The 12,778-nt window shown below is 42.5% G+C and overlaps 1 protein-coding gene across 5 annotated transcripts in view; it reads left to right on the top strand.

The window, feature by feature from the left end:
* The window catches only part of MICAL3 (microtubule associated monooxygenase, calponin and LIM domain containing 3), a 267,770-nt gene that overhangs the window by 183,956 nt on the left and 71,036 nt on the right, over window positions 1-12,778 (top strand). For all 5 annotated transcript variants that reach the window (XM_077759278.1, XM_077759277.1, XM_077759276.1 and 2 more), the window contains 2 exons: window positions 6,459-6,547; window positions 7,292-7,379. In XM_077759278.1, the coding sequence (XP_077615404.1) occupies window positions 6,459-6,547; window positions 7,292-7,379 (177 nt within the window). The remainder of the gene's footprint in view (window positions 1-6,458; window positions 6,548-7,291; window positions 7,380-12,778) is intronic.

Here is a 12,778-nt window from a genome sequence, read left to right as displayed (position 1 = left end):
AGACAGAATGTGACCAGGGGGAGGGGCAGAGAGAGAGCAAGACAGAATCTGAAGCAGGCTTCAGCTGTGCTGACAGCTCAGAGCCCGATGTGGGGCTTGAACTCACAAACCATGAGACCATGACCTGAGCTGAAGTCAGACACTCAACCAACTGAGCCACCCAGGCGTCCCTAGAATTTTCTTGATAATTACCTTTTGGTTAGACTTGTGGGACTTGTTTTGAAACCTAAGCCTCTTTTCTTTATTAATTTAGAATACCATAGCAGAATTTAGTGAGGATTCCCTGGAGGTTAGCCTATTGAGTTGTATTTTAAAATCTAGGATTCTACTTTGTAGAAAAAAGCAAACTAATGCAGGGAAAAAAAATATAAGAAAGGAATGAAAGTAACTATAACTGTAGTTTTCTTTCTTTCTTTTTTTTTTTTAATGTTTATTTTTGAGACTGAGAGATAGAGTGTGAGCTGAGAAGGGGCAGAAAGAAAAGGAGACACTGACTCCAAATCAAGCTCCTGGCTCTGAGCTGTCAGCACAGCCCGATGCAGGACTCAAACTCAGGAGTTGAGAAATAATAACCTGAGGCAAAGTCAGGTCACGTAACCAACTGAGCCACTCAGGCACCCCTATAACTGTAGTTTTCTGATACTGTAATAAAATAAGACTTGGTAACAAGTAATAGAAACTCAAGTCAGATTAAAGTTGAGCATTAGGTTTATATCTTCCTTCTAGATAGCAATCTCAGAGAAAGGTTGCCCTTCCTATCTCACTGTCCCTGAGAATCCCTGAGAACGGCTCTGGCTAGCCTGACTTAGCCACATGCTATATCCTGGAATGGGCTAGAAGGAAAGAAGATATTCTGATTGACCTGTGTAGGTCATATATTTATTCTTGTGGTGGATAATTTTAGGCCTCATGGTTGATAGCCCATCAGAATCACATGGAGGAGGGAAGAGTGTTCCATAAAGAATAATAAGATACAAAACATACAAAAAAGTAGTATATGAGCCAAGCACTAATAAGTTTTGTCTTGTCCTAATTACATTTTCTCTCTTTGCCAAAATTCACAAAAGTGAAATTGTTTATTACAGATTGTCTAAGCTGAAAAAAATAACCCAGTTCATCTCCCCTCAGAGAGGAGAAAGCAGTGAGATTGATTGATGGTCCTTTGGCTGTCAGTGTTCCTGACAATAGATGTAGTGTCTCTGAGTTCTGATTAAGTGCCAATAGCTAGTGGGAAATTCTGTTTCAGAAAACATATTATATATGTGAATATCATTTGAAATTATGAAAGTCCATAAACTATATTTTTCTAAAAGATTTCATGTTGGGAAGCAAAGTACAGGTAAAAGAACAGAGAAATCAGTTACTTTGAAGGAAAAGAAGAAAGATACAGTAATCAGAGCATCAAGTAAAGAGGAAAAAAGAAAGAAGTCCATCTCATTTTTATTTCCTTTAACTTTTAGGTCCTCCCCTTTTTTTTCTAGCGTTATTGAGATATAATTGACACATAGAATTACATAAGTTAAGGCATACAGTGTGTTGATTATATACTTTGACATACTTTTATAAATTTTAAAATGATTACCATCGTAGTATTGGGTACCACCTTCATCCCATCACATAGTTACTATTTTTTGTGTGTGATAAGAACTTTCAAGGTCCATTCTTTTAGCAGCATTCAAGCATATAATACAGCATGATTAGCTATAATCACCCTGTTGTACATTAGATCCCCAAGCTTGTTAATCTTATGACTGGAAGTTTGTACCCTTTGACTGGTATCTCCTCCTGTTCCCCACCCCTTAACCCCTGGCAACCACCATTCTGCTATCTCGTCAGTTTGTCTTTTTTTTAGACTAACACATATAAGTGAGATTATACAGTTTTTGTCTTTGACTATCTGACTTACTTCACTTAGCATAGTGCCTTCAGGGTCCATCTAAGTTGTTACAAATGCAGGATTTCCTTCTTTCTCATAGCTAATATTCTCTTGTGTACATGTACCACATCTTTTTTATCCATCCATTCATTGACAGACATTTAAGGTTGTTTCCATATCTTGGCTATTGTGAGTAATGCTGAGTATTGTGAGTAATGAACATGGGAGTGTGGAAACTGTACAAGATCCTGATTTTCCATTTCTTTGACTGTATACCCAGAGGTGGAATTTTTGGACCATATGGTAGTTCTATTTTTAATTTATTGAGGAACAGCCATACTGTTTTCCAGAGTAGCTGCGCCAATTTACATTCCCACCAGAAGTTCATTAGGGTTCCCCTTTCTCCAAACCCTCACCAACACTTAACTCTTCTCTTTTTGATGGTAGCATTATAACCGGTGTGAGGGGATATCCTGGGTTTCGATTTGCATTTCCCTGATGATTAGTAATGTTGAGCACCTTTTCATCTACCAGCTGGCCATTTGCATATCTTTTTTAGAAAACTGTCCCTTCAGTTCTTCTGCCCATTTTTTAATCAGGTTGTTAGCTTTTTTGCTGTTGAGTTGTATGAGTTCTTCATGTATTTGGATATTAACCCCTTGTCAGATATATGATTTGCAAATGTTTTCCCTATTCTGTAGAGAGAAGTATTGCTTTTTCATTTTGTTGATTTGTTTCTTTTACCATGTAGGAACTTTCAGCTTTGACGTCATCCCACTTCTGTAGTTTCTGCTTCTGTTGCTTGTGCTTCTGCTGTCCTATATAGGAAATCACTGCCAAGACCACTGTCAAGGAGTTTTTCCCCTGTTTTCCTATAGGAGTTTTGTGGTTTCAGGACTTATACTTAAGTCTTTAATCCATTGCAAGTTCATTTTTGTGAGTGGTATAAGACGGGTCAATTTCATTCTTCTGCATGTGGTTATCCAGTTTTCCCAACACTGTTGGGAAGAGCCCTCCTTTCCCCATCCAGTGTGCTTGGCTCCCTTCTCAAATATTAGTTATCTGTATATGTGGGGTTTATTTCTAGGTTCTTGATTCTTTCCCATTGGTCTGTGTGTCTGTTTTTATGCCAGTCTCATATACTATGTTGATTACTATAGCTTTGTGTAATCACAAAGTTTTGTGATTAGTTTGAAATCAGGAAGATGCTGCCTCTGGCTTTGTTCTTCTTTCTCAGGATTGCTTTAGCTATTCAGTGTCTCTTGTGGCTCTATTCAAATTTTAGGGTTGTTTTTTCTATTTCTGTGAAAAATGCCACTGGAATTGTGATAGAAATAGCATTGAATCTATAGGTTTGGGGTAATATGGACATTTTAACAGTATTAATTCATGGATATCTTTCCCTGTGTGTCTTTTTTTTTTTTTTTACTGTCTATTTTTATTTATCTATTTATTTATTTTGCGAGAGAGAGCAAGAGCAGGGCAGGGACAAAGAGAGAATCTGAAGCGGGCTCTGTGCTGTCAGTGGAGAGCCTGATGTGACGCTCAAATTCATGAACCATAAGATCATGACACTTAAGAACCAAGAGTCAGACACTTAACTGACTGAGCCACCCAGATATCCCTTCTTTGTGTCTTCTTAAATTTCTTTTACCAAAGTCTTGTAGTTTTCAGTGTGTTGGCCTTTCTCTTCCTTGATTAGATTTATTCCTAAGTATTTTGTTGTTTGTGATGCTAGTGTGAATGGGATTGTTTTCTTTACTTTTTCAGATGTTTTGTTGTTAATGTATAGAAATGATTGCTTTCCGGGAGCCTGGGTAGCTCATTCGGTTAAGCATCTGACTCTTGATTTCAGCTCAGGTCATGATCTCACAGGTTTGAAATCAAACCCTGTGTCAGGCTCTGCGCTGACAGCGTGGAGCCTGCTTAGCATTCTCTCTCTCCTTCTCTGTCTGCTCCTCCCCCGCTCCCTCTCTCTCTCTCCCCCCTTCTCTCTCTCAAAATAAGTAGATCAACTTTAAAAAAAAGAAACAGTTCCTTTCTGTGTGTTGATTTTATATCCTGCATTTTTACTGAATTTGTTAATTAGGTCTGGCAGTATTTTGGTGGAGTCTAGTCTAGGATGTTTCATATGTAAGATCAGCATCTTCAAACAAAGACACTTTTATTTCTTCCTTTCTTATTTGGATGCCTTTTATTTCTTTCTCTTACCTGATTACTCTGACTAGGTTTCCTAGTACTTTTTGAATAGGAGTGGTGAGAATGGGCATCCTTGTATTCCTCATCTTAGAGAAAAAAATTTTTTTCAACCTTTTACCCTGAGAATGATGTTCACTGTGGTTTTGTTGCATATGATCTTTCTTGTAATGAGCTATGTTCCTTCTATACACAATTTGTTGAGTGTTTCTATCATGAAAGGGTGTTATTCTTTGTTAAATGCTTTTTGTGTATCTTTTGAGATAAGATTTTTATCTTTCACTCTGTGTATGTGTTGTATCACATTTATTGATTTGTGTATATTGAACCATCCTTACATCCCAGGGACAAATCCTACTTTGTTGTGGTGAATGATCCTTTTAATGTGCTGTTGAATTGGGTTTGCTAATATTTGGTTGAGAATTTTTCATTTGTATTCATCAGGGCTATTGATCTGTAATTTTCTTTTCTTGTAGTATACTTATCTGGCTTTGGTATCAGGGTAATTCTGGCCTCATAAAACAAGTTGGGGGGTATTCCCTCCTGTTTAGTTTTTTGGAAGAGTTTGAGAAGGATTTCTATTCTTCTATAAATGTTTGGGTGGGGGTGGGGGGTGCCTGGGTGGCTCAAAATCAGTTGAGCATCTGGCTTTGGCTCACAGTTCATGGGTTCGAGTTCCGCAGCAGGCTTTGTGCTGACAGCTTAGAGGATGGAGCCTGCTTGGGATTCTGTGTCTCCCTCCCTCTCTCTGCCCCTCCCCGACTCACGCACACACACGCGTGCTCGCTTTCTCAAAGAAAATAAACATTAAAAAAATTTTTTTAATAAAAAAATAAATGGTGGCATTCACCAGTGAGACCATCTGGTCCTGGACTTTTCTGTTTGGGGAGGCTTTTGATTACTGATTCAGTCCCCTTACTCAGTATTGGTCTATTTAGATTTTCTCTTTCTTGCTGATTCAGTCTTGATATGGTGTATATTTTTCAGACTTTGTTCATTTCTTCTAGGTTATCCAGCTTGTTGGTGTATAATTATACGTAGTAGCCTCTCATGATCCTTCCTATTTCTATGGTATCACTTGTAATGTCTCCTCTTTCATTTCTGATTTTATTTTTTTGAGTCTTCTATTTTTCTGAATTAGTATAATAAAGGTTTGTCCATTTTGTTTATCTTTTCATAAAGCCGGCTCTTAGGGGCGCCTGGGTGGCTCAGTCAGTTAAGCGTCCGACTTTGGCTCAGGTCATGATCTCACAGTTGGTGAGTTCAAGCCCTGCGTCGGGCTCTGTGCTGACTGCCAGCTCAGAGCCTGGAGCCTGCTTCTCATTCTGTGTCTCCCTCTCTCTCTGACCCTCCCCTGCTCACATTGCCTCTCTCTCTCTCTCAGAAATAAAACACTTAAAAAAATGTTTAAAAAGAAGCCAGCTCTTAGTTTTCAGTGTTTTTTTAAAATTGTTTTTCTGGTTAGGTTCTCTTATTTTAACTTTGAGAGCAGAAAAGTTCGTTTGTCAGAGGTGTACCCTTTACAAATGAAAAAGATAAGTGGGATTACTCCTGTTTTAGTAGTTTCTATAATAGGGTCTGTCCTTTAATTTTCAAAAGCCTTGGCTCTTTTAAAGTGGGAGTAAGGAGGATTAAAAAAAATGACCCTTTGTGACTGACTCCCACTACCAGTGTCATGGGAAAAGCCAAGATCAGTGTTTTTCAGATTTTGGACCACAGCTGCAAAAGAAAATACATGTTACGTTAGGATCCAGTAAACACCTGTAAACACAACTGAAAGCTCTAAGGACTAATACTTAACTCTAATCATGCCACAGTGCACTTTAATGCATTCTGTTGTGGTTCATTCTATTCGTAGTACATTGCAGGATTGTTTGATTTTATTTTGTATTGGTTTTTAATGCTGGTCCTACCCACTAAGGGGTCGTAACGCTGACTTGTGGATAGTTGTGGGAGAGGGGAGCAGCAGAGGGGCTCAATGCCGCCCCACCCCCTGCAGTCTTCACGCCTCCACCCTGCGCTTATGTTCATTCTTGGTTTCCCCAGAAATGTTACTCCCAGCTTTCCATGTGACCACATCTTTGTTCTACACACACTGCCACTTTGTTTGCTGGCCTTGCCATGCAGTCTTTACTCTGGGCACTGATTGGGTGATGGCTCAATGGCCTTCAGATATCCAAAAGAAACCCCCACCCCCTTCAGGCAAAAGAGGGAGGAGGGCTGAAATCAAAGTTTGTAGGGAGGGCTTGGCCTCCTTGGACAAGAACCCTGGGCAGTAGTGACGGAACCCTGTGGCTAAAGGAGAGAGATAGGAGTGTGCTAAGACCAGGGAGTCAAGTTCAGAATTAAGAGTCTCACTTACTTTTCTCCTGCCTCTTCTGCACAGGTAAATTCTACTGCAAACCACACTACTGTTATCGACTCTCTGGCTCCGCACAGAGGAAGAGACCAGCAGTGGCTCCTCTGTCTGGAAAGGTAATGGTAATCTATCTGTAAGTGGGGGAGAAGCAGCAGGAGCATTTCTGCACAATGACAGGTGAAGGTGTGGCCAGCAGGGCCTGCCGAATGGCCACTAAATTGCCTTTCCTGTGGGTGGGAAGGGACTGAGAGATGGTCACACGCCATTTGGGGAGGAAACCAACTTTTCATGTATAATCTGATGTTGCATTTGACTAAGGTAATGTTCCATGCACCACCTGAGTTGGATTTGAGAGACTAGATTAGAGCTCCCTCCTGCTCACTCTGTATAAAAGATTTTTGTCATTGTAAATAAGCATCTTTCTGAGAGAAGGACACCCTGAAAAGGAACGTGGCTGTAAATAATCTGCTCTGCTTGTCAGTTTCTTTCACTTTCTTTGTTCTGTGAATTATTTGCCAAAGTACCTTTTTTCCTTCTTCTTTTTTTTTTTTTTAAATGAGAGTAACTAGCTCCTCCACCTGTCTTTGTCAAGGTGAACCAGCTATTCTGTTTGCTGCATGATGTTACCTTGTCAGCATGCAGGCTAACATGTCCTTGAGAGGCTTTTGTTAATTGCAGAGGGACTTATGGGAAAAGGTAGACGTAGATTTTGACTCCTGGTGGTATCTACATGAAATACATCCTGTGATACAGCCTGGATTGACTGGTGGGAGCAACAAACCAGCCAGGCAGGTGCCACTGCCTCCTAAGATTTGAGTGCTTCAGTCAGTCACTCTTCTTTTTCTTGCGGACTCTCCTAGGAGGCCAGAGAACCCCTGCAGGATGGCCCCACTGTGGACACAAATGGACGGGCCAGCGCCATTGCCAGCCCTGCTGAGAGAACCCCAGGTAGCCTCACTTCCTTGTTTGGCTGGGTGGCGCGTCACTCTCTTGGCCTCTGTGACAAGGCCAAGGGGATGAGCCAGCACCTCCAAAGCAACATTTCTTCGATTGGGCATCAAGTGGCCCAAAACCCTTTGGACTCCTTTTTCATGTGCCAGCTGCTTGCATTTGGAGTCCCCTTTCTCTATGGCCTGTCGGAGGTGCTGGTACAAATCAGAGGGGAGTTTCACTGGCAGACCGTGAGCCAGTAGGGGCACCGTCCAGTAAGCGGGATCACCTGAGCCTCGGTAATGTCTTTTCAGAACCTCAGAATATTTTGTTGCTATAGCCCTGGGGCCTGTCCACACCCATCAGACACACTGGGGTGGCTGGTCTAGGCCCCATCCAGGTAAACAGGAATTCAGAATAGGCTGCTTTTATCACTGACCCGAGTGAGAATGTAGAATCGCAGGGCCTTCTTGTCTTGGACTCCTTTGACAGAGCATGGAATTGCAATAAGGCCCCATGATCTGGATTTATGTTCACCTAAACTTGAAATTCTTGCATCCCCCTCCCTATTTAGGTATCTAGATAAGCTAACACTGCTCTTCTGTTTGACCTGCAACCCACTAAAGGACATGCCCTGTCCTGATCACTTTGGGGCATTTGAACTTCTAATGAGAACCAAGCCCTAATTTGTTCCATTTCCACTAATCATTTCCTTGTGTCGGGAGGTGAATGACACTGTCTCTACCTCTAAAAAACACATTTATTCTGGTTTTAACTCATGGGCTCATGGACATTAGGTTTGTTGTGAAGAACTGTAGTTTTTTCCTTAAAATTGCCTCTCTCTGCTACATGTCAAGCCAGCCTGTGAGATGTGTGCCACAAACTGTTGGGTAGTCCAATACCTTCATTGCGGCCGCAGACTAAACATAGCCCAGGATCATTGTGTAGGTGAGAGAGCAAGTCAACAGGGCCATATTTCTAGATCTCACACTTTTTCTATTTTTTACAACAGATATGTCTCAAGAAGCCATTTACAAACTCATGAAAATTACCATATAAAAACTAAAGATTATCAGCTAATGCTAGAAACTATGGAGAAGGTGTTGGTAGTGAAATTTCCAAATTGGAAAAGAGAAGAATTATCCACTCCACTGTCAAATGAGAAGTTTTTAGAGTTGCTTCTTTCCCTATGCTTAAGAACTAGAGAAAGGGAGAATGTGCCCAGAGGGGGCATGATTTAGAGGCCGAGACCCTGCAAACCCCAGCTAAGCTAGGGAAAATTCGGACTCTCCTCCTGTGTGCCCTTCATATAATCCAGGGAAACTTTTTAAGTGCCCTGCCAATTGGACCAACATTTTATAGGAATGTTTAAGCCACAAATGACTTTGAAACCTTCTATAGCCTTGAAATCCTTTGTAATCTGTCTTTCCCCCTGAAAAGCTGGCAGCCTTTTGCAGTTGACACTCTCAGAGCACCAGCGGGGGGAGTGCTGGCAGAGAAAAATTACCACAGGGATCTAGACCGAGAAGTCAGCTCTGGGCCCTAGCATGTGCATGTGACCAGGTGAAAGCACCACCTCATCAGTCTAGGTAGGCCTCACCCAGCAGAGGTGGACTTTCCAAGGAACTTGGCTACCCAGTAGAATGACTCAAAGAAATGAGCTTGGTTTGGGGGTATCAAGTGCAGAACATTCTTTAAAAAGAAACACAACGAGGTTCAGGTCATTTCTGAACAAGCCAAATTTGTTCACTTTGCCATGTGGTTCACTTTGCCATTCTTACTGTCTAGTGTGAAAGCATAATGGATCTCAGGTTCTTAGCAGTTCTAATGAATTAAAGGGTTCCATAGAGAAGGAGAAGAATATTCTACAAAGCAAAGAGATGAGAGTTGGCAATGTGAAGAAAGAATCCAAGCCCTGAGGATGTCTCAGCCCCTGTGGTTCTTGATTCTGAAGGTGACTTGCCTGTGCTAGCATGAGGGGTTTAAGATGTGACATCCCAAGGAATCACCACTTGAGCCCCTAAAATGAATGAGGCAGGCACTGTCCCCCGCTTTAAGGTACCCTCTAAGACAGCAGGAAGACCAGAGGTTAGGGCTGATGGGATTCAGTTAGTATCTGCTCCTAGAGACTTGGGCTTTTGGAAGTTACAGCTCTGAATTTGATCCAGAGCACCAGCACTTCCCCTGGGAGGTGTCTTAACCTTTGCTAGCCTCTGTAGAAAAGGAATGGAATTATGGGTGGTATTTTATAGTTGGTATGAAGTAGATTTCTTTCTTTCCTTTGATAGGGATATCTTTCTTTAAATCTCAAATGAAAGCTTACCTAGAATTTCCTTTTGAAAAGCTTCAGAAAAACTCAGGTATTTCAGGGTTCCAGAATATGTGTCATGGATAATGGTCATTAACCCAGACCATGGTACATCTCCTCTCTGGCACTCTAGACCAGAAGAGGCTATAAATGAATGAACTTGATTCCACTGTGTATAAATAAACCATCTTCCTAGATCCCCATCCCCCAGGAGGCAGAGCTGGAAAAGCTATGACTAGCACTTGACCTGCTGTGCTTTTTCTCTGTGCCACCTCTGTATTTGTGGCATTACCCTCTTTTCCCTTATGTTCTTTTCCTGTTATACCAAAATCACTGCTGTTGCCAAGAACCCAAACAACCCGCAAGTTAAGAGAACCTGCTTTCAGCCTGCTTTGCAGTGTTGTCTTTCTTTGGTAACCTAATCTGTAACTGCTGCTCATTTAGTGTTTGGAAGAGGACACTGTTTACAGTACTGTTGTTTATAATGTGCTTTTAACATAGAAACCCTCTTTTCTGTTCCCAAAGTCTGTAAGTGCTTTGTTTCCAAGCTTCTTATACTTAATAGGTTAGTGGCCCTGGCACAGATTTTCTTACCCTGGCCTCCAAGCACCTGCCCTGCCTTTAAGAAAAGTTGGGACAACAATAGGTAGAGAAAGAAAAACCCTAAATGAGTTATCTTCCCCTTGAATACAAGACCCTCAACTGCAGGTTTTTTGGATCCTTTCTTTGTTAGAGGAATCCCCTTTACAGTCCACATAGCATATAGAAGACAATCAAAAATGGATCATAAAGGCTATGGGAGTCACAAGGGAAGAGAAGAGCTTTTTCTAGTATAGATCACAGAGATGGGATAGAAAAGATGGTGTTAACTTTAAAAGCTGCCCAGCAGATTGCAAGTGGCGGACGCCTGCTCCCTGTCCCTAGACAACCCTTGCATGATCACCATTAGATTCCATAGTTCAGATGCCACATGGGCCGTTAGGAAATGCAGGCATTTCCCACTACAGCTAGAATAGCTATGCGGTACGAGGAATTCCATGCCCTCCTGGGGTTCCTGCCTATCGGGATGAAGTTAGGAAATCTCACTGCTTCCCAAGCCCCCTTCCCCTATAGGCATTTCTGGGAAACCTCTTAATAAGAGCAAAGAGAATCTTACAGACCAGCTGAACTCCCCAACCCTCCCCCAAGAGTCTTAGTTTGATGGTGATGTATGAATATTAATACATACAACACATGTATATTTATATAGGTTTAATTTCATATATACAAGTAGATATTTATATATTGTGTTCTAAATAATAATAACAATAATGAAGCTGTTTCTGAAGCTTCTTATTCCTTGGTTCTGGAAATCAAGGGACCTTTCAGATTGGGGAACCATACCACTGGCCTGGGTTACAGTTCTGGTCAGGATTTAGGGGAGCAGAGCAGCCAGCACACCTGTGGAGGTGGAGACTGAGGGTGGTGGGGGTGCGTGGGTATCTCACAAAATGAGCAGCACACATTCCCAACCTCAGAAAGTCGATTCAGGAGCAGACTAGGAAAGCAGGGCTTCTGTTGCAAAAAAACACAGAGGACCAAACCCCCCACCTTACCTCTGTTTTGGTTCCAGGCTTTTAGATCAGTTACACTGGGTTAGTTATTGTAACTTCTCTGTTGTCTCTTGGTGTTTGGTGTGGACCGTTTTTCAGTCCCTCCTAAAGGGTCCTTACCATGGTCTTGAAGGCCTGACCAGTGAATTAAGGAGTTCCCTTTTTCCTGGGCCATTCAGCTTGGGGTGGAGGTAGGGGGGGATGGCAGCGAGGCGGGTTCCCACGGCAGTGGTACAGAGATGCCAGAGCAAGGGAGGACCAGCTGTGCCAAGGAACACATCACCTGTCCACTTCTGGCCTTCCCTAAAGTCTTTATTTTTGCCCTTGTTTTTAATCTGTGATGTGAGTTTTTAGTGTGTTTCTTTGTGAGTTTTTTAATTTCATTGTGTAACTTTGTTTTTGCCGTTACTGTGAAACTAAGGTGTTGTGCTTTTAATTTTTTTTTTTTTTAACAAATGTTACCATTCTTATTTAAGAGAATAAATTCCAAACAATCTTCAGGTTTCTGAGTTTTTCTTTTCCTTCCCTTTTTCCTGTTTGGAGGGTGGGAAAGGGGTTAGCTTCTCAGGTCTCAGGAGTGGGCCTGAAAGCCATTGTGCCTCGGGACTATCACTTCTCGGGTGGGGTCAGAAGAGAGTGTAGATGTATCATAATGGGAAAACGGGGTGTTTATACCTAAAATATAGATTGTTGTTAACAGAAGGCCTCTGTTCACGGGAACTGGCATCGTGGAAGACATTTTGTTCTGTAGCAGCTGCAGATAGAAAGGAGCGAAAAGACTCCACCTGTGCCCCACATCCAGTCAGCCAGTGTGAGGGACCTGAGGGCCAGAGCAGATGGAGGGATGAAAATGCACGCTGAGCCCATGTCTGCCGTGGGGACACAGAGCCAGGTGCCTGCCTTTTCTGTGCCTGACTCTAGCACACTGCTGTGGGGAACAGGGGGCAGTTATGGTTCTCTCCTCAGCTTTGAGGCTTTTGCCTAAGGCACAATGACCTCACTCCCGGTGACACTGAAGGTGCTTCTTCTGTTCCCCCCAGCTGTTCCCCCCAGAGATGTCTCTCTCGTGCTGTCCTTGCTGTGACCTGGACACTGAGCTAAGATATCCAGTTCTGCTTGGCCACTCAAGCCTGGAGAGATGAATCTGTCCCCTTCTCACAACACACAGCAGTGGTAGCCTTTTATGCTGTGTTGGCATACTGACCAGTGGCACAGCCCAGCTTTGGTGCTAAATTGGGCCAAAAGAGGGCAACTGGTGGGGTAGCACTCAGCAAGTCTGCTCCCACTGGGCTCTTCTAGGAAATAGGGTGTCTGTTGTTTAAAAGGCCTTCCTGGCCTCCTCTGCTCTGAAGCAGCCTCTGCTTAGGACGCAGAGTTCTCAGGCTCACCCACAGAGTCGAGAAGCAGAGTGCTGGGTTCTCTTGGCATTCTAGATTACCAGACTGCCTTGTCAGGGAGCCTGTAGCTCTTTCAGAACACTGTTGTTTGTACCATTTTAATCCTCAGAGCATGGCTGG

This window comes from Crocuta crocuta, unplaced genomic scaffold (assembly GCF_008692635.1).
Source record: "Crocuta crocuta isolate KB4526 unplaced genomic scaffold, BGI_CrCroc_1.0 scaffold72, whole genome shotgun sequence".
In the NCBI taxonomy this organism is placed as follows: Eukaryota; Metazoa; Chordata; class Mammalia; order Carnivora; family Hyaenidae; genus Crocuta; species Crocuta crocuta.
This window is presented reverse-complemented; position numbering and strand designations above follow the sequence as displayed.